Below are 22,503 nucleotides of genomic sequence, written 5' to 3'. Positions count from 1 at the left end.
TATTTGCTACCTCCATTAGTTGGGTGATAGACATTCCTGCAAACCCTTCTAACTTCTGTAGCTTGCGCTTAATATCTCCGTAAGCTTGGCTGACAAAGGCGGAGTTTACCATTCGGGAATTATCTGCGTCTTCCGGATTAAAGGGGGTATACAAGCGGTATGCCTCCAATAATCGGTCATAAAAGACACTGGGCGCTTCATCACTTTTCTGAATCACCTCAACTGTCTTCGACATATTAATGACTTTCTTTCCTCCGGCTTTCATGCCAGCAATTATAGCGTCTCTATAGGCTTTGAGTTGAACCATATCTGCGCCATTAACGTTCCAATCGGGATCGGTATTAGGGTAATGTGTTGCAGCCCATGCTGCCGGATTGGCTTGATTTAAAGCACGGGCTCTATCCTCTAGCGCTTTAATGGCCGCTTGATTAATCCTTGTCCTTTCCTCATTATTAAACAATGTCATTAATAACTGCTGGCAATCAGCCCATGTCGGGTTATGTGTCTGAACTATCGAGGTGAACAGATCGGTCATAGCTTGTGGTTTCTCAGTGTACGAGGAATTGTGGGTCTTCCAATTCAAGAGATCGGTAGTAGTGAACGGGACATATACGAAGACTGGGTCAGCATGTGCCATTTGACCTGCGGCATCGAGATAGGCTGACCCGGGATTCAGACGAAGAGGCATCTGATAATGTCTAAGTTGTTGGGTACCGGTCAGTTGTCGGGTTAGTATAGGGCTACGTGGAGGGGCGTCAGTTATGGGTTCCAGTCGGGGGGAAATAGGGCATGAGGATGTGGGAGCTTGATTTTGTGAAAAGCTGGTAAATAGAATACTCCCAGCCGAGCTAGAAGAAGCTTGACCGGAAGTTTGAAGTGGCGCCAAATCAGGATATTTAGATCTAACGGGGGTTGGTTCTGGTTCCGGAAGGGGAGGTTTAATACGAGGGGGGGTGGATTCTGTACTAGAGGAGGAAGCGGAAGTGGATGAGGGCAATGAGGGGAGGGGTATAGAACTTCCTGCATTCGCGTCATTTCCTCTTAAAGGGAAGTAAGGGGGCGGCAAAGGGATCTCGGACTCAGGGGGCGTGTCCAAAATGGGCCTAACCACAGTCCTAGTGGACAAGCAAGTCCTGGCCACCATGAGGCGACATTGCTCCTCGTGGCATATCTGAATCCATTTTGGCGAGTCGTTTACGGCCTGTCTCCAACAATCAATATATGGAAACTGTCCGTAAAGTTCAGGCCTACCTGATACAGCCACGTATACGCGCTGTACCAGAGTTGGATCCAAACTACCACGTGTCGGCCATGCCGCAACCAAAGTAGGCCACTCCCTAGTGCACAAAGTGACCAAACGTACAGGAGACATTTTAACCCCAAAATCACATGTTTTGAATCCCTTTTTAAAATTCTTTACCATACAACCTAAGGGATCCGGAATCGTTGACTCCGACGCGCCCATACTTATCGCTACCGCTAGCATATCTGCCTTTCTACGCATCTTGCGCTCTTCCTCTTTCTTAGTCTCTGTTTCCCTGTTCATATATACTTTATTTGCTACCTCCATTAGTTGGGTGATAGACATTCCTGCAAACCCTTCTAACTTCTGTAGCTTGCGCTTAATATCTCCGTAAGCTTGGCTGACAAAGGCGGAGTTTACCATTCGGGAATTATCTGCGTCTTCCGGATTAAAGGGGGTATACAAGCGGTATGCCTCCAATAATCGGTCATAAAAGACACTGGGCGCTTCATCACTTTTCTGAATCACCTCAACTGTCTTCGACATATTAATGACTTTCTTTCCTCCGGCTTTCATGCCAGCAATTATAGCGTCTCTATAGGCTTTGAGTTGAACCATATCTGCGCCATTAACGTTCCAATCGGGATCGGTATTAGGGTAATGTGTTGCAGCCCATGCTGCCGGATTGGCTTGATTTAAAGCACGGGCTCTATCCTCTAGCGCTTTAATGGCCGCTTGATTAATCCTTGTCCTTTCCTCATTATTAAACAATGTCATTAATAACTGCTGGCAATCAGCCCATGTCGGGTTATGTGTCTGAACTATCGAGGTGAACAGATCGGTCATAGCTTGTGGTTTCTCAGTGTACGAGGAATTGTGGGTCTTCCAATTCAAGAGATCGGTAGTAGTGAACGGGACATATACGAAGACTGGGTCAGCATGTGCCATTTGACCTGCGGCATCGAGATAGGCTGACCCGGGATTCAGACGAAGAGGCATCTGATAATGTCTAAGTTGTTGGGTACCGGTCAGTTGTCGGGTTAGTATAGGGCTACGTGGAGGGGCGTCAGTTATGGGTTCCAGTCGGGGGGAAATAGGGCATGAGGATGTGGGAGCTTGATTTTGTGAAAAGCTGGTAAATAGAATACTCCCAGCCGAGCTAGAAGAAGCTTGACCGGAAGTTTGAAGTGGCGCCAAATCAGGATATTTAGATCTAACGGGGGTTGGTTCTGGTTCCGGAAGGGGAGGTTTAATACGAGGGGGGGTGGATTCTGTACTAGAGGAGGAAGCGGAAGTGGATGAGGGCAATGAGGGGAGGGGTATAGAACTTCCTGCATTCGCGTCATTTCCTCTTAAAGGGAAGTAAGGGGGCGGCAAAGGGATCTCGGACTCAGGGGGCGTGTCCAAAATGGGCCTAACCACAGTCCTAGTGGACAAGCAAGTCCTGGCCACCATGAGGCGACATTGCTCCTCGTGGCATATCTGAATCCATTTTGGCGAGTCGTTTACGGCCTGTCTCCAACAATCAATATATGGAAACTGTCCGTAAAGTTCAGGCCTACCTGATACAGCCACGTATACGCGCTGTACCAGAGTTGGATCCAAACTACCACGTGTCGGCCATGCCGCAACCAAAGTAGGCCACTCCCTAGTGCACAAAGTGACCAAACGTACAGGAGACATTTTAACCCCAAAATCACATGTTTTGAATCCCTTTTTAAAATTCTTTACCATACAACCTAAGGGATCCGGAATCGTTGACTCCGACGCGCCCATACTTATCAATGGAACGTCGTTGACAACGAATACTATGCACGCGTACTATTCAACAGTCACACCCGTTTCCTCTGGCAACAGCACCACGTGGTACGGTTACCAAGTGAAACGTACACAATAACACAATAAACACTCAGGGAATTCCCGTACACACACAGCTGTTACACCAGTCACTAAATAATCAATATTATGCCCTTTGGCGAAACTATACAGTCACCCACGCTATAATTCTCTATATATGAATTACCCGTCTATAACACACCCTAGTAACATCGTCTTTTACAAATAGCGGTTACAGTACGGTTAGCATAGGTCAAAGCATAATTTAAGGTCACAATACAATTATTAGTGGTTATGGTGTTAAACATGCAATAGACGACAATGATTAGTACTTATATACAGTATCAGTAAATATACAGGGTTATGGTACCGTGCACTATGATACAGCAACACACTATTAACACTCTCGCTAGACGGCTGAGCTTGCGCTATCTAACAAGATATACACTTTACTATCAATCTTTAACACATTTACAATTCCCAACTAAACTATTGGCCAGTACCTTGAATGGACTACCTAAAACTATCTACATCCGTTTTGGTTAGCCACACTGCCCAAGCACCACATATAGCGAACTAGAGGACCGAATTTACACAGACGCCTCTTAGTCGATTACTCTATCAAAAATCTAGTGGGTTCCAAATTTACACGCCTTCCCACTTAGCCAAGATAGGTTGAGAGCTAGCGAACCGAATTTACACAGACGCCGCTTAGTCTCCCGGTCCCTCCGACCTAGCGAACAAAATATACACCGTAGAACGCTAGTCTAGACAAGACACCGGTGTCCGGCTAGGGCTATTTACACCAGAACCCCGCCTGACTCCAAACCAAATCAAATGGTCTTACTAAAGAGCGTTCGATTGAGCGGTGCGCCTTCGCTCCTTCCCTCCGACAGAGGGGGCAGATTCCATACACAATTCAAACCCCTTATGGGCCTACCGCACAATCGGTATACCCCTAGTGGGTCTGCCGTCTAAAACAGCAGTTGTCTTACCTCCTCGTTCCTGAACCTGAGTTCACACTCATCGACGGGGACACCCCAGCACTTCTTACGTAGAGGCCGATGATCTCCTGGACAACAGACCAGTGGCGCCGAGACGAAGGGAGGTCCACGCAGAAGTTCAGGGGTGCAGCCGTAGAGAACGTGGGCAAAGATAGACCGTCTCACGCCTCTGCCTCTCAGCTACCGTTGAACGATGAGCTTCCCGGCCAATGCACCAAATGATACCGGAGAAACTGACGGAAGCCAAGCACAGAGAGATGGACACAGGTTTCTTCAGGAAGGAAGAGATTCTTTATTGGATCACCGATCGGGACTCAGAGGGACTAGTGTCACCAAAATACAGCAAGTTCTGAGCCCTGGACAATAGTGCAGGCTCCTTATATAGGCACATAACTCCTCCCATATTAAGCTCCACTCGCACATTCTCTTGACCAATCAATACAAATAAGAATTAACTTCCTGCTTGACCGCATGGCCTGTCCAGCACAATGGAGGAGGGGAATACTATATCCTGTATTCTTGCACATGCTCCGTACACTACTGATCGTATCTTGCCTCGTGCAACCAACTGATCGATACGTCAGCATATGCACGTACACATGCCACGTGGTAATCTCGGCCTACTAAATTTATTTTTACCGAGATTCCACCACAGCGCCACCTGTATTTAATGTCCCGTTGCCTGAGGAGGGTAGTGAATGGCTTCAGGGACCCCCTCCAAGCTAGCCTGCCGCCAGTTACGTCGGCGAAGAAGGTTAAGGAATGTCCTTCAAATTAGACCTGGGTTCTATTTTTAAGCGCTGCCTGGATTGTGGCCTTGTCCTTGCGGTGGTGGAAGCGGACTATAAGGTCACGGGTTGCGGAGGTCGGGGCTCTAGCCGGTTTTGGGACCCTGAATACGGATTCAACTGGGATATTTTTAGACTGCTTCGGTGTGAGTAGCTCCGTCAGGAGCCTGCGGACTAAGTGCGGCAGCTCCTCTGCCGGTATATCTTCCAGCAGCCCCCGTACCTTTATATTAGTGGCTCTGCGCTCTTCCTCTGCGGCGGCGAACCGTCGGTCATATTCCTCATTTTTGTGTTGTAGGTTAGTAATTTCCGCCTGCATTGCGGTGATTTGCGCATCTCTCACCACAGAGGTGTTTTCCAGGGTTCCCAGCCTTCCGTTCATGCCCTGTAGCTCCGTGCGTAGGGCAGCCATGTCCGCCTGTAGCGTGGTCTGGAGGCCTGCCAACAGGGCTTTTAGCACTGATGTGGTCAACGGAGTGTTGTCCGGGTCTGGAGGTTTGGTCCCCAGTGTAGGTAAGTGTGTGGTCATTGGGACTTCTTCTTCCTGATAGAAATCGTCCGAGAAGTCGGAATATGTGTCAGTATGGTCGGCCATTTTGGGCCTTGCCGCCTCGCGTGCCTGTCTCCACAGGGCCCCAATGTCTTGGCTCTGCCTCGGCTGATCGGGCTTTGCTTTTTTAGATTTACGCCCCATATCGGTTCTGCCGTCTCTCTCTTTCACCTGTGGTGATTTGTAGGAGGTTTAATGGGCTGTAATGGGCAAAAGTTTGCTTTTTCCGCGGGAGCTGCAGCCCCATGCGACTTCTCCGCTTCGTGGCTCGGCTCCGCCCCCTATATTTTTATATTGGGAATTTTACAGTATATTGCTTTATATGCAACTCTGTAACAGTATCCTACAGATAGACAGAATCCTACAGTGCCCCACTTCCTCCCCGCAGCGCTGAAGGGGTTATACCCCTTCAGACACTTACCTGAATCAGGCTCAGCCCACGCTTCTCCCCGCCGTCAGCCAGCGGGGGAGACCTAATGCGCATGCGTGGCTGTGGCCACACTCACGTTAGGATTTCCCGATAGGAAAGCATTAATCAATGTTTTCCTATGGAAATTTGGGTGACGCTGGAAGACTTTCAGTGTTATTTAGACAACCAAAAGTTGTCTAAGCACCCGGAAGTCCCTCTAGTGGCTGTCTGCTAGACAGCCATTAGAGGAGGAGTTAACCCTGTAAGGTAATTATTGCAGTTTCTCAGAAACTGCAATAATTACCACTGTAGGGTTAAAGGACATGGGACATTGCACCCAGACCACTTCAATGAGCTGAAGTGCTCTGGGTGCCTGCAGTGTCAGGAACACTATAGTCACCAGAACAACAACTTGTATTTGTTCTGGTGAGTAGAATCATTCCCTTTAGACTTTTTGCACTAAACACTGTCTTTACAGAGAAAATTCAGTGTTTACATCACAGCCTAGGGATAACTCAACTGACCATCCTCATATGGCTACTAGAGGTGCTTCCTGGGGCAGTGCTGCACACCATTCAGTTTCTCCACCCTCTGCATGGAGACACTGAACTTTCCTCATAGAGAAGCATTGATTCAATGTATCTCTATGAGGAGATGCTGATTGGCCAGGACTGTGTTTGGCTTGTGGTGGCTCATCTGCCTCCTTGACAAGGTCAGCCAATCCAATGCTTTCCTATGAGAAAGCATTGTGATTGGCTCAGTTCAACACTCCTGATGATATCCGTCAAGCAGGCAGATCGGGGCAGAGCCAGCAGCAGACTGGACTAAAAGAATGTAGTATAGTTAGCGTGTAAGGGAGGGCCAGGGGGTCTAGATAGTGATTTTAACAATATAGGGTCCCTGACCCTATAGTGTTCCTTTAAAGATAGGAAGCTGTCATACTGAAAATAGCCAGTAGACGGCAGCAACATAGCCCTTTAGCTTCAATTCCCTTTGCTAATATCAGTAATCAGTAATGATATTAGCAGCAGGAAACTTTTGGGATTAGGATTAAATTAGGGATTATCATTCATAATAATCATTCATAATGTAAGCTCGATTGAGCAGGGTCCTCTTCAACCTATTGTTCCCGTAAGTTTATTTGTAATTGTCCTATTTATAGTTAAATCCCCTCTCATAATATTGTAAAGCGCTACGGAATCTGTTGGCGCTATATAAATGGCAATAATAATAATAAAATAATAATAAATATTAGGTTTAATATTTAGTATATCATTTAGTTTATATTTAAAGGGACACTATAGGCACCCAGACCACTTCAGCTCATTGAAGTGGTCTGGGTGCAGTGCCCCTGTCAGTTTAACCCTGCAATTACAAATATTGCAATTATTCATAAACTGCAATTATTACATTGTAGGGTTAACACCACTTCTAGTGGCTGTCTACCAGACAGGCACTAGAGGCACTTGCGGGTCGTTAGGCAACTTTTGGTGGTCTGAGTCTGGACGTCCTCACGCTTTGGATGAGGACATCCAGTGTCAGCTAAAGCCCCGTAGGAAAGCATTGGAAGGTTATTGCATGTACGTGTCAAAACGCCGTGCCTCACCAATCAGCATCTCCACATACACCGAATCAATGAATTCCTATGGGGATCTGTCAGCGCCTCCATGCAGAGCATGGAGACTTTAAACGTAGGTGTTGCACACTGTGCAGCACTGGACTAAGAAGCACCTCTAGTGGTTGTCTGAGTGACTGTCACTAGAGGTGTTAATAGGCAGTAAGGTAAACACTGCCTTTTCTCTGAAAAGGCAGTGATTACATTGAAAAGCCTGCAGGGAAAGACTATAGACACCAGAACCACTACGTTAGACTGTGACTATAGGGTCCCTTTAAGAGTTGTATTTTATATTTGACTCTCTAACTTTCCAAAACACCATAAAACCTGTACACGGGGGGTACTGTTTTACTCAGGAGACTTCGCTGAACACAAATATTAGTGTTTCAAAATGGTAACTTGTATTACAACAATAATATCGTCAGTAAAAGTGCCGTTCATGTGTGAAAAATTTAAAAAAGTCACTTTTACTAAAAATATCATTGTTGTAATACAAGTTACCATTTTGAAACACTAATATTTGTGTTCAGCGAAGTCTCCTGAGTAAAACAGTACCCCTCATGTACAGGTTTTATGGTGTCTTGGAAAGTTACAGGGTTAAATATAGTGCTTGCAATTCAAATTCTCTGCACTTTTTGCCTGGGTTGTCAGGCATGTCAATCAAATTTTAACTAATTAAATCACATAATTATGTTAAAATATTACTTAAATATACACATAGAACTTTAATATATATACATATATATATGTATTTAAAGTCTACGTGTACACTTATGTAGTTATTTATGTAATTATATATCTTTATCTGTATATATTTGCGGTTATTTGTATTTTATATATAGATAGATATAGAATATCATTCTACGTGTATTTTGTTACCAATATATATATATTAATAACAAAATACAGTTAGAAAGAAATTACATATGTATATATAATTTATTTTTTTAATATTTTATTAATTATTGTACTTATACGTGTATATATAAATATATATAGAAACATAGAAACATAGAATGTGACGGCAGATAAGAACCATTCGGCCCATCTAGTCTGCCCAGTTTTCTAAATACTTTCATTAGTCCCTGGCATTATCTTATAGTTAGGATAGCCTTATGCCTATCCCACGCATGCTTAAACTCCTTTACTGTGTTAACCTCTACCACTTCAGCTGGAAGGCTATTCCATGCATCCACTACCCTCTCAGTAAAGTAATACTTCCTGATATTATTTTTAAACCTTTGTCCCTCTAATTTTAGACTATGTCCTCTTGTTGTGGTAGTTTGTCTTCTTTTAAATATAGTCTCCTCCTTTACTGTGTTGATTCCCTTTATGTATTTAAATGTTTCTATCATATCCCCCCTGTCTCGTCTTTCCACCAAGCTATACATGTTAAGATCCTTTAACCTTTCCTGGTAAGTTTTATCCTGCAATCCATGAACCAGTTTAGTAGCCCTTCTTTGAACTCTCTCTAAGGTATCAATATCCTTCTGAAGATATGGTCTCCAGTACTGTGTACAGTACTCCAAGTGAGGTCTCACCAGTGTTCTGTACAATGGCATGAGCACTTCCCTCTTTCTACTGCTAATACCTCTCCCTATACAACCAAGCATTCTGCTAGCATTTCCTGCTGCTCTATTACATTGTCTGCCTACATTTAAGTCCTCAGAAATAATCACCCCTAAATCCCTTTCCTCAGATGTTGAGGTTAGGACTCTATCAAATATTCTGTACTCTGCCCTTGGGTTTTTACATCCAAGATGTATTATCTTGCACTTATCCACATTAAATGTCAGTTGCCACAACTCTGACCATTTTTCTAGTTTACCTAAATCATTTGCCATTTGGCTTATCCCTCCTGGAACATCAACCCTGTTACATATCTTAGTATCATCCGCAAAAAGACACACCTTACCATCAAGACCTTCTGCAATATCACTAATAAAAATATTAAAGAGAATGGGTCCAAGTACAGATCCCTGAGGTACCCCACTGGTGACAAGCCCAAGCTTCGAATATACTCCATTGACTACAACCCTCTGTTGCCTGTCACTCAGCCACTGCCTTACCCATTCAACAATATTGGAATCCAAACTCAAAGATTGCAGTTTATTGATAAGCCTTCTATGTGCAACAGTGTCAAAAGCCTTACTGAAATCTAGGTAAGCAATGTTTACTGCACCACCCTGATCTATAATTTTAGTTACCCAATCAAAAAAATCAATAAGATTAGTGATTAGTGATATAGATGTATTATATATATCATATATACATCTTATATATATGTAACATCATTCTAAGTGTATTTTATTAATATTAAAATACATTACATATGACGTTACATATATATAAGATGTATATATATTATATATATATATATATATATATAAATACTTGTAATTTTTTTTTTTTACACTCCCCACCAGCAGGGGGACTGTCTGACATTTTAGACAGTCCCCATGCTGACAGATCCACAGCCAGCTATAGGGGGCCTCATTTACCGTGGGAGGGCTGCCTGGGCGGCATAGAACGCCGTAACGGCGTTAAAGGACCACTATAGGCACCCAGACCACTTCAGCTTAATGAAGTGGTCTGGGTGCCAGGTCCATCTAAGTTTAACCCTTTTTGCTGTAAACATAGCAGTTTCAGAGAAACTGCTATGTTTACTTTAGGGTTAATCCAGCCTCTAGTGGCTGTCTCATTGACAGCCGCTAGAGGTGCTTCCGCGCTTCTCACTGTGATTTTTACAGTGAGAAGACGCCAGCGTCCATAGGAAAGCATTCAGAATGCTTTCCTATGAGGCTGGCGCACGCGCGGCTCTTGCCGGGCATGCGCATTCAGCCGATGACGGCCAAAGGAGGATGAGAGTCCCCCTTCCACCCACTAGAGCTCGGAAAACGAGTATGCTTTCCTGGCACTATAGTGGTCCTTTAAGGTGTAGTTGTTCTGGTTACTAATGTCCAATTAACGTTGATCTCCTGGAGTATAGCTGCAGTGGGGAAAACTCTCGCCTCTGAAGTAGAAGTGAGTTAGGTTCGGTTTATTAATTATAATAATGTCTGAATTAATCCACATTTACTTTAAACAGAGTTATATACAAGACATCTTACATTCAAATTTGAAATTGTAGGTAAAAAAATAATAATAGCCAGACTGAGAGCATAGGTCATTTTTCTACTTTGGCTTTTTTTTTTTTTTTTTTGATAGCTAAAACCTTAAACATCAGTTTTAATTGCCAGTGATTAAAATGGTGGTACGTATGCCAGTGATTCACATTGCAGTATGCTGCCAGAGTGCGAGGTTATTACAGGACTTTCTCCAGTCAAACAATAAGTTCTCACTGATGTATGTTTTAAACCCGTGTCTGTCAGTGTGCTAAATTAAACTGCTCCATTTTTCTTTTACTGCCTTGGGACATGTTGATACATACAACACAACACAGCCTGCTGTCCTCTTCCTATCCGGTGGCGCACTTCCGGTCTAGAATGTAAACTTCCGGTGCTGCAGCAATGCCTTCCGGCCAATGGGAAACCCATCCTTGCTGTACACTGACTGAAGGTAATACAAGAGAAATAGCCACCGGGTGTCACATAGTATAATGTCCCACGGTGAAGTCTGCGGTAAAGTGTAATAGTTACGGTTTATTGCGTGATTTTACCGGCTTAGACTCCTGGGTAGGGCGAGATAAAGGTTCCGGGGTCACTGGGTCCAATGGGGAAAGTGATAAAATGAGTTACTGTACATAAAGGGATGCCAGAGTTTTACCTTATACTGAGGTGCCTAGAAATTCTGAGGGTCACCTTGAAGCCATGGGAGCTGTGTATAGAAACTGTTTAATGTAAAGTAGTAAAAGTGGTATATGACTGATTTCATGGCTGCATCTATTTTCTCTATTTTGTGCCACATTTTTATACGTTCATACATATTGTTTGCAACTTGAAAATCCCACGGAAAAATAGGAGCAGTGTTGCACTTTTATATATATATATATATATATATATATATATATATATATATATATATATATATAAAATAATACTCCAATTTTATTTTTATCAACAGTTCAGTCCACATTTAGCTAAAGAAAACATTCATGCTTTTGTTTTGGGCTATATGAAAAAACAGCTTGCAAAAGTTTCAGACCTGCAGCCTTTGCTAGCTCTCCCTTATCAGTCTGTCTTTGGTAATAAACCAATCAGAGGTATCTCAGTGAGACACACGTTCAGGGCTTTCTTATTTTCTCAATGAGCTGTAGTATAGATGCCAATTTCTACTGCATTAGTTTAACCCCTTAAGGACAAAACTTCTGGAATAAAAGGGAATCATGACATGTCACACATGTCACGTGCCTTAAGGGGTTAAATGTCTAAACGATAGATTAGATTTTAGATGCCTCCCAATCATCTAGATTTCGACGGGACAGTCCTGAATTTCTGGCCCTGTTCCCCTGTCCTGACTCCTCCTTTTGTGCATACCAGGTATCTGTCCAAAAAAGGTATAATGTGAGCGCATCTTTAAACGTGTATAGACTGTACAGTTAAACAGTGGTCACTGCTTGCCCTGCCTTCAGTGGGATGCATGATTACAGACAGCCTGACTTCCATTCAAGCTCAGTTTTTTTGCCTGTCGCACAGTTGCCTTGCTTGTCCACCCCAGATACCTGTTGACTCCTGACTTTGCTTATAGAGAATCAGCATTTCCTTTGACATTAAGGTTGAGCATGGCTCCTCACACTTTCCCAAAGTACTGGTAGAACTGGTGGCAAAGATCAGTACACAAGGGATCAACATCTTCCATGGTCTGGACAATATTCTTCTCCGGCAAAGAATCTATTCTGGAACACAGACAATTGACAATAACGATTTTTAAAGATTATGAATGGATTAAAACACTAGAAGAGTCATCTGAGGATGACTCATGAGCTGGTTTACTTGAGAACAAGGTTAATCATGACCACAGCTACAGTGTTCCTCTCAATAGAGGAGTTTTCACATCCAATATAAGATCAGGTGGATCTCTATCTCTAGCATGTGAGTCTCCTGGGTTCTCTTTCATCCAAAATACGCCTTACCAGGTGGGCTCAGTGGAACGAGGATACCTCAAAGATACTTCCTGGATCACTACAAATAACAGTGCCCAGAACATGAGATTCCTGTTTCCCAGCAAGTGAAATTTGTTCTCCAATGGTGATTAGTGTAGGATTACATCTTTAAGGGATATTCGTTGAAGGAAGATTCTTGGGAAATAATCATCACCGATGCCCGGCAGATAGCATTGTGTGCCTCTCTGTTTTCCCAATATGTTCAATGTCACTGATCTCAAGCCATGAAGTCAGTTCATACCGATTTTCTGGACTTCAGAGCGGTATGGCTAGTCCTTCGTCACTTTAGCATTCTTATATGGAACTAGTGATTAAAAAAAAGTGAACAACACATCTGTGGTATCTGACATAAATAATCAAGGAGAAAGTAGAAGTTTCATGATTATGTCAATCCTCCATCTTCTCATGATGGGAACAGAGTACTAGCAGGCTTGATGGCCATCTACCTTCCATATCTGGAGAATTCGACTGTGGAGTCGACTATTTCAGCAGAATGGGCACCTTCAGAAGAAGTGTTTCAGGGGCATTTCCAGCCAGTGGGGATCCCCACAGATACATCTGATGGCCACATCACACAACAGAAAGGTCAAGAGGTTCTTTTCTAAAAGATGTAATCCGCTAGCGGAACACAGGGATTGCTTAACAAGTCCATGGTATTTTGAGTTGGAATATGTAGAAGATAAATGGGCCCAGGCACATAAAATGTGTTCAAGTGGAGACTTTAATACAAGTAAGCTGCCATGACAACGTTTTGTCTACTAACATTCACTAACAAAACTTAACAAAGACCACTGCCTTTTGTTAAGTTTTCAATATACTATCATTATACTGTTACTAGATGTGTTATTGACACACATTTAAATAAAACAGACCAGGCATAATCCCATAAATAGAAGAGAGTACTACATAGTTTGTTAAATTTGAATGCACAGGGCTGTGGAATTTATATTGCAGAGGAAATTAGTTCCACGGGACCTTGGCAGAAAGTTGTTGTTTGTTTACATGTGCATTGCATCCACCCAGGACACACCACACACATTTTACATGCAGCCAGTACACTCCACACATTATATAGACACACAGCCAGTATCACCGCACACACATGACAGACAGCAAGTAGACGGTGAGACACTTTGGGTGATTCACAAAACTAAGAATGTTTACAAAATGAAACCAAATGGCAAAACTCTGGCAAATGTTGGGACTAATGGAGAGTTAGAGAATTTTACCAGACCAGCTGTTTTTGCCTCCATTTTAATTCAGATTTAATTTGTGAAAATTGAGAGACTAGCACGCAGTCCTGTCAATACCCAGGATTCTTAGCAGGCGCTCCAATCTTTGTAATTGAAATTATTTGGTGTCAGGACAAGTAGATTGTCATTATCGACAAGTAGACTGGACTGCCACTTTAGTCGCTTGGACAAGTAGATTTTTTTTTAAAGTAAAACATTCACACTTCTGAATGCATCATACATGAAAACTAATTTTATTTTTATAGAAATGCATTTCATCATCTTCCCACAATAGAGTACTTCCTGTAGCTGCATGGCCTTTACCAGTTGCTACAAAGTTGCAGAATTGATCAAAACAGTAATGCCATGTACATCAGCCATGTCAAACACGTGGGCGTCCCACAACTAATATTTATGCGGGCCGCGGCGAGGGAGCGCTGAGTGTAAGCTCTCCCTGCTCAGCTCCCCGCAGTGATGCTGGTACTGGAGCCGGAATATGGCGTCACTCTGGCTCCCGGCATCACTGCGGCCCACGAGGTAGCTGAGCGTTCCTCACTGCCTGTCCGCCCCCCTACCTGCCTGCCCAGCAGCAGGTGTATGGGTGTCTGTGTGTATAGGTGTATGGCTGTGTATTTGTATGGCTGTCTGTGTATTTGTAAGTGTCTGCTCGAGTATATGCCCCCTGTCCAGTTTGTTTGAAACGATGCATGCATGCAGAAGTAAATCACACTGAGACACAAGTTTTCCAGTTAATGAAAAACTTCGGAATGTTTTAATCATGGGGGCGGCGAGCCCCTTATAAAGGCAGAAATACATCATATGCAGAAAGCAAGATAACAGAGAGAATACATCTTTAATTGGTCAAGTGTTAAGTGGGTACCTCTGTTGAAGGATGCTCCTAGCGCTTACAGAGGGCTCCAAGCGCTTCGCAGACCCCACAAACCGCCGCAGCTTGGTTGGGGTCTCGCCATCCAGGCTCCAATGGGTGAACCTCTAATCCAAGAGAGTGAAGCAGGAACAAGCTCTTAAAAGAGCTTAGAAGTGATTATCCAAGGGAGCATGCAGAGCATAGCAATCCCTTGTAGTGATATAGCAATTCCCCCAATAAGAGACAGGACTCTAGATTGAGGGTGAAGAAGAACTGATGTTTAATGGCAGGTACTCTGCTTGGGAGATAATTGAGTTTCTTACTGTATCTACTCAATTATCTCCAAGCTAAGACTTGTACTTTTTTATGCATTTTTATAACTTTAAAACTATACATTCAATCTTCATAAAAATTACATATTCGAACTCAGCACACTTTACTTACAAACATATCCCAAAGAGTTACTTTAAGCACCATAACCACTTAAATAATTTGAAGTAGTCATGGTGCCTGGAATCTATATGTGCAGATGAAAATGTTGTTCATAGTTGTATGCATAGAATGTCATACATTGGCTGAGAGCATCCAGCCAGTGAATGCTCGTTAGTACTGGGATACGACTTCTGCAACTGCCAGAGCTGTCGTTAAACCTGCTTCAGAGCGAGTCAGTACAGAAATGTTCACTGTGTGTTTATATACATGTTCTTCATTCAGGGTAATGTCCATCATTGTGAGGAATGTGCAACGAGTGGTCAGTGTCCGCAGGACTCCCATACGGCTTAGCCTGGAGATTGCCAGAAGTTGCCTTGGAGTGAAATGCTTTGACATGGCTGTGATCTGTGCAAGCAATGCCAAGATGAGGAGAATCAACAGAATATATCGAGGGAAGGACACAGCCACAGATGTACTTTCTTTCCCATTTTATGAGGTACATATAACCTCATATTTCTATTAAGGAGAGGTAACCTCATTTGTGTGTCCTTTGTGAGCTGACATGCCATTCTACATCATCTAGAAAAAAACACTAATCCCATCAACTGTATGTCTAGGACCAATGTCCATTTCCATAAGAAATGTCAGTCCTGTTGTCATATTAAGATATTTTTCCCAGCTGAAGCAGAGCTTGTGAGGGTAAAGCCAGTTCCCCAGGGGACGTAGGATTGGTTTACACTCAAACTGAATTTGCAATATTTTGGTAAAAATCATCAAGTAGTAAAATGTCTCCACCTAACTTGGATCTTCTGGATTTATAATTCACTGCTTCTCAAATCCAATTTGTGATATTGATATAGTAATCTTTTCAGCAAACAAATGAGTTTGAATGACTATCTGTTCCTGACCAAATTAGAGATGATTAAATTGCGTATATGCAGAAGTAAATTCACACTGACACGAGGTTCAGGTTAAATGAAAGAACTTCAGGAAATTTAATGTCATCTGTTCAAAAGTGGGTACGCAGACCCTTATAAAGGCAAAATTACATCATTGACGAAAATCAAGATATCAACAAGAAAACATTATCAATTGGCTTAGGTGTAAAGTGGTTAGTTAAATGCCTTCCCCACTGGGTGTTACACCTCAAGTCATAGCTGACGTCATGATCTTCTCCTCCAGGTTTCAGCACCATCTTGCCAGCACGAGGAGCTCACTCGATGGGAGGGGGGCTTTAGCAACCATTTTGAGTAACTGGCACGTTAGTCTCTTCAAGGTTAGTTCTCAAGGCCTTTTTAGCAATTATACATTTTATTAAGACTATCTGCTACAATGTTTCACTTAACAGGATCCTAGCATTTCCTGCTGACACACTATTTCTATGAACAAAGCATTCTTGTAAGATTTAAACTATGAGGCCTATGAAAGGAATATAAGAGTAGATTCAAAGGGGCCCAGTAAGGGTATAGTTTTAAACAAAGGGGCTAATAATTCTACAACAGTCCCCCCTTAAAATGTTAATTACTAAAAAGATAAAACTTTATTTGTTAATATCAGAAGACTTGTTAGCCCAAAGACACGTAAACCCCATGACCGCTAACTTGGTGTTAATGCAAAGTGCAAGTCTATCCCTTGTCTGACCCTAACAGGCTGCAGCTCATCCGTCAGTACGGCTCTCGAACACTTCACTCCATGGGTATCCCGCGGTGGCTTGTCCACCACTTCTCCACACGGTAGACTAACCCATACAGACGGAAGCTGTCCCTAAGCTGTCCTTTCCTATAATTTCTGCACTTCATCGTCATAAGGTAGAGTTTGTAGCGGAATACAGGGTGATGTCAGGTCTTGATCACCAATTTCCAGATGAGTAAAGGTTGGTGTCGTTCGGTCTACAGTCTTCTGTAGGAACTTTCTGAGGCATGGGAGGACACAACAAACGAGAAGAGCGAGGATAAAAAGAAAAATTAATAGAGCCATACCAATATGGACTAAAGCTTTCTGCCAATCAGTCATCCAACCAAACCATTTTTCCCAGGGATCTGTCACCCCAGAATTCCTTTTCAACTCTTCTGAGAGTTTATTTAATTTTTCTATGGCCAGGGTGACCTTACCATTAGGGCCTGTGTTTTCTGGAATGTAAGTGCAACAAGTCATGGTGTCGGGTAGTATTTTACATACACCCCCCTTCTCAGCTAGAATCATGTCTAAGGCCAGTCTCTTCTGGAAGGTCATCTGGGATGTGGCTTGTAGTTGCTCGGCTAAACCCTGGAGGGCATCCCTGGTGTAATTAACAAAGCGCTGTTGGTTGTAATAGATATAATTTATCCAGTTAAGGTTTTTATTGGCAGTGACTATAGTGAACAGTGATTCAAACCCCACGGCAACTTCATCTCTGGCTTTAAATTCATTAGGTACCCCCCTAGGCACTCCAATGGCATCTATGTAAACGTGTGGGTCGAAACTGCCTTTTACTGGGGTTTCACGCTTGACTCTGGCTGATGTTAGTGGAGGATCATGAATGTCAGGATGACTATCAGAAATAATGTGAATGGGCATGATGAATTTAACTAGGGTACATTCTCCCCACCACTCAGACTCCAGTCTAGACCTTAACTGTAAATCTCCACATAACCAGTAAATATCTCCTAGTGACCTGGATGGTGTTGTAACAGGCGCATAGGAACAGTTCTGTAGGTGGCACAATAACCCTTGGAAAAGTTACCCACGAATTTACCAATCCCATCATACATGGTGTAACAAGTGTAATTACCTTTATAGATTGTGATTCCATCTGGGGGTTTGACACTTCCTACTAGGAGAGGGTACTCTGCTGTCCATGCTTTGCAGAGGGACCTGTTGAAATCATAGCGGTAGGCAAAAAGATTCAAGAAGCAATCTTCTATTTCTAAAGGGAGGGTTAGGGGAACGGTGCCAAGATGAGGCCGGGCACCACCACATACATAACATGCGGTTCTATTATGCTTGTTGGCATTATATCTCATCCACTCTAACCATAAATTAATGTCATTAAATCCAGTTTCAGCGGCCATTTTATCTTCAAAAGTGGGGTTAGCAATGGCCATCATGTCCCTAAAGGACTGGATATGTGGTTTCAGCGGATTTGGGACCATATGTTCAGCCCCTTGCCATTCTGGAGAGTGACACATGTCCTTGAGGTAGAAATTACCTAATTTGTTATAGGAACCCTTTCTCCAATACATTCCCATTACATATTGGTCAGCATCCTCTGGGCCAGGATGTTCAATATTCAACATCAATTTCATAGGTGTACCTCCTCCAGGCTTTCTTAAAGTCATTCTTTGGAGGAGGGATCTACCATGGTCATCTATCTTTAATAAGGCACTTCTTGGTTTGTAACCCCAGGCAGGCCCGGCATTCCATCCCGCCGCCCCCCAATGGTTACAGTTGTGTCCCCACTGTTTGTCAACTACACAAACATAAGGGTCTTTTGCTTGTGGTATATCTTTATAAATGGCTTGGATCTGTGATTTAGGGAATGGGCAATCTACAATATCACAGTAATCAAAGGTAAAGGTGGCTACACGGGTACATGATGAATTATACCAGAAGGTGTACCCACTAGCATCTTTAGTAATGGCCACTTGCTGTGCTTTAAGGAGACCAATTAAGGGGATAAGGTACCAGAAGTACATGGTTGTGCGGAATCGGTTTTCTCTGGGGCAGGTGTTTTCTTGCAGTGGGAGGCGTGGATCCAGTTGCCTTTCCCGGCCAACTTGACAGAAGTGGAGGTGATCAGCAGAACTTGGAATGGTCCGTCAAATCTGGGTTCCAGGGTGTTTTTCCGCACAAATTTCTTGACCAGGACCCAATCACCAGGGAGCAAGCTGTGGTTGCCTGTGTCAGTATCGGGATCTGGAATTGAAGAGAAAACTTGGGCATGGATTTTGTTTAAGGCACCTGCAAGTTCAGTTACATAATCTACCAAAACATCAGTTTGTAGTTGTAGTTGTTGGGGAAAATAGCAACCTAGCCTGGGTGCAGTCCCAAATAGAATCTCATAAGGGGACAATGAGGGCTTTCCTCTGGGTGTATGTCTGACACTGAACAGGGCTATTGACAAGCTTTCTGGCCAGGGCATCTTTGTTTCTTGTGACATTTTTAACATTCTAGTTTTCAAGGTACCATTCATACGCTCCACCTTACCACTGCTCTGTGGGTGATAAGGGGTATGAAAAGCAAGAGTCACTCCTAGAGCAGTCCAAATTTCTTTGGTAACTGATGCTGTGAAGGCCGGACCTTGGTCACTTTCAATAACTTCCGGCAACCCGAATCTACACACAATTTCTGTAAGTAGACGTCGTGCTGTTGTTTTGGCGGTAATGTTAATCACTGGGTAGGCTTCTGGCCAGCCTGAGAACATGTCCACTATTACTAGTGCATATTCATAGTTGCCACTCTTTGGCATCTGGATATGATCTATCTGGATTCTTTGGAATGGATACATGGGTTTAGCCAGGTGTTTCAAGGGGACTTTAGCTGTTTTCCCAGGATTACATTTAGCACAGATGACACACGCCTTGCAGTAATTATTGATTAGCGTGGTAATTCCAGGAGCTTCATAGTACTTCTGTACAAGGGCATTCATCAGATCTTTTGATAAGTGTGCGGGGCCATGTGCCCATTGAACAACTGCTGGGTACAAACTCTTAGGGAGGCAGAATCTGAGGTTGTTGTAATACACTCCATCCTTTAGAACAGCCCCTTTCTGTTTCCATTTTTGTATTTCTTCGGGGGCTACTGTAGCCTGTTGTTCTCGTAAGATCTTTAGATCGGTTGGAAGAGTCTGCAAAGTGAATATTGGAGTTTCTTCATTTCCGGACACTCTTCTTTCCACTTCCTGTGGTCCTCTTGCAGCTTGCTTTGCAGCTTGATCAGCTAGATGGTTGCCCTTTGCTTCATCCGAGTCCAACTTCCCATGTGCTTTTATCTTCAAAACAGCCACTTCTTCTGGAAGTAGGAGGGCATCCATCAGCTCCCTGATTGCAAAACTGTGCTTGACTGGTGTACCGGCAGTGGTAAGAAATCCTCTTGTTTTCCAAATCAGTCCGAAGTCATGAGCCACGCCCAGTGCATATCTTGAATCTGTATAGATATTGGCGCGCTTTCCTTCAGAAATCTTGCATGCTGAAGTTAGGGCTTGTAATTCAGCTTCTTGTGCAGACTTTGTTGATGGTAGAGATGATGACTCAATAATTTAATCTGTTGTGGTGACGGCATATCCTGTATGATATTTTCCTTCTTCATCAGCATATCTGGAGCCGTCCACAAACAGGGTGATGTCAGGATCTGTTAGTGGATCCTCATGCACGGTTGGTAGGTGTGTTGTTTCCATTTTCATCTGTTCGAAGCAATCATGGGGGGTTTCTGGATCATAGTCATGCTGTATGACCAGGTCTTCAAATTCTTCTTCCAGAAAGTAACGTGGCCATGCTCTTATATGTTCACGTTCAGTTGATGGATACCTGGCAACGCCTTTCTCTTGAAGCTGTGAAGTATTCATGGTGGCCCACGATTTCGCCATGGGCCCAAGATCACTCCATGACTTGGTTTTTGACTTGGTTACATGGACATGTGGGATGGCTGTGTCCCAATGATGGTACAGATGTTCAAGTCCATGTGGCAGTTGGACCAAAGCCATACTGTTACCTTCAGTATCATAGTAGAAGTCCTGTAGGGTGAATGTTACCTCAACCAATTGAAAAAGTTCATCTTCATAATGAGGGTCAGGGTTGATGGTTGGTTTGCACCACATGGTGCAGAAAGCATATTCAGGCCCGTCACAGGGAGGCAAATTGGGGAGCAGTTTTGCAAGGGTGTGTGTAAGGAGTAGGACATATCCTTCATCCATGATGAATCCATAATAGGTACCCCCCTCAGGGAGTGGCAGAAGAGTGGACGGGTTTAAAACCTGGCATCTTTGGAGGGTGACGTTGTCAGGTAGTAGAAGACGACACTGGAGTCGAAGGTGTCTGGCAGCTGTGACGTGTTTGATTTGGACCTGGTTAATTATTGCAGAAATGTCATGAGGTGCCAAAACAGTAATAGGGTGGCCAAGAACCAGGTCCCCAGTACATTCAATAAGTTCTTGAGCTGCAAAGACAGCACGAAGGCAGGAGGGGGTACCTCTGGCTACGATATCCAGTTGACAGGAGAAGAAACCAATAGGCCTCTGACGTCCGCCAGGACCATGTGGTTGAGTGAGGACGCCTGTAGCATGGCCTTTTCGTTCAGACACAAATAATTTGAAAGGCTTGTCGTAATTTGGCAGGCCAAGAGCAGGGGCAGAGGCAATTGCACGCTGAAGAGTATAGAAGTTGTCAAATGCTTCTGATGACAGACAGAAGGGGTCTGATTTGAGAGCATCATACAAGGGTTGCATGAGCAGAGAGGCCTCAGGGATCCAGGCTCTGCAGTATGAGATGAGGCCTAGAAAAGCATGCAGGGATTTCGTGGTCTTTGGAGGCGGAATGGCCAACACTGCTCTGACACGATCACGTGTGAGATGCCTGGTGCCATGTGACAGGCAGTGGCCTAAGAAGATTACAGTAGGCTGGCAAAATTGAAGTTTGACAAGAGACGCCTTACATCCTTAATCTGTGTCAGGATCGGGACAGGGATCCAACACGCAAAGTACAAACAGGACAGGATACGTATACCGGACCTTAGAATGGCCGGACTAACGTACGGAGAGTAAAGAGAATGGTCAGAGACAAGCCGAGGTCGGGGGAACGAGAGGACAGGTAAGCGAGGAACAAGCCGGGTCAAGGATACCAGAGGAAAACAGAGTAAGTCAAACTAGCCGGGTCGGAACCAAAGGAATAACTGAAAACACCAGAGCACTGTGTGACTAGACAGGCTAGAACCATGACAGGGCAATGAGTGAATGGGAGAGACAGGTTTAAATACCCTGGTTACCGTGAGTAGACCCGCCTCCGACGAGTCCTGAGTGGCTCCCAGTCACTTGAGTGACAGTTCGGTCCGGACTGACGTCATGACGTCGGGCAGCGTGCGTGACGTCATAAAATGAGACGGATCCCTCGCGGCCGGCGTGAGAGTGACTAGGAGAGCCGCGAGGGATGGAGGAAGCCGACCTGCTGGAGGGATAAACTACTAAGTCTCTACCTCTTTCGGAGGTAGAGACTTCAGGTAACCTGACAGTACCCCCCCTCTCAGATACGCCCACCGGGCGGAAGGAACCGGGACGAGACGGAAAGCGTGAGTGAAACGCCCTGCGAAGGCGAGGAGCATGAACATCCTCTTGTGGTACCCAACTCCTCTCCTCAGGACCATATCCCTTCCAGTCGACCAAATATTGTACTCTCCCCCGAGAGATACGAGAATCAATGATGAAGTTAACCTCATACTCCTCCTGACCCTCCACCT

General features: G+C 43.9%; 1 protein-coding gene across 2 annotated transcripts in view; it reads left to right on the top strand.

Moving 5' to 3' along the window:
- Positions 1–22,503, top strand: part of YBEY (ybeY metalloendoribonuclease) — an 80,229-nt gene that overhangs the window by 44,449 nt on the left and 13,277 nt on the right. Inside the window, exons 1-2 of one of the 2 annotated variants that reach the window (XM_063430046.1) lie at positions 10,911–11,003; positions 15,361–15,574. In XM_063430046.1, coding sequence (XP_063286116.1) covers positions 15,365–15,574 — 210 coding nt within the window. In that variant the 5' untranslated portion in view covers positions 10,911–11,003; positions 15,361–15,364. Of the gene's footprint in view, positions 1–10,910; positions 11,004–15,360; positions 15,575–22,503 lie in introns of those variants that run through there. The other variant, XM_063430045.1, reaches the window with a different exon arrangement.

The sequence above is a fragment of the Pelobates fuscus genome, chromosome 8 (genome assembly GCF_036172605.1).
Source record: "Pelobates fuscus isolate aPelFus1 chromosome 8, aPelFus1.pri, whole genome shotgun sequence".
NCBI lineage: Eukaryota > Metazoa > Chordata > Amphibia > Anura > Pelobatidae > Pelobates > Pelobates fuscus.
Note: the sequence above shows the minus strand (reverse complement) of the source record. Positions and strands in the feature narration are given on the sequence as shown.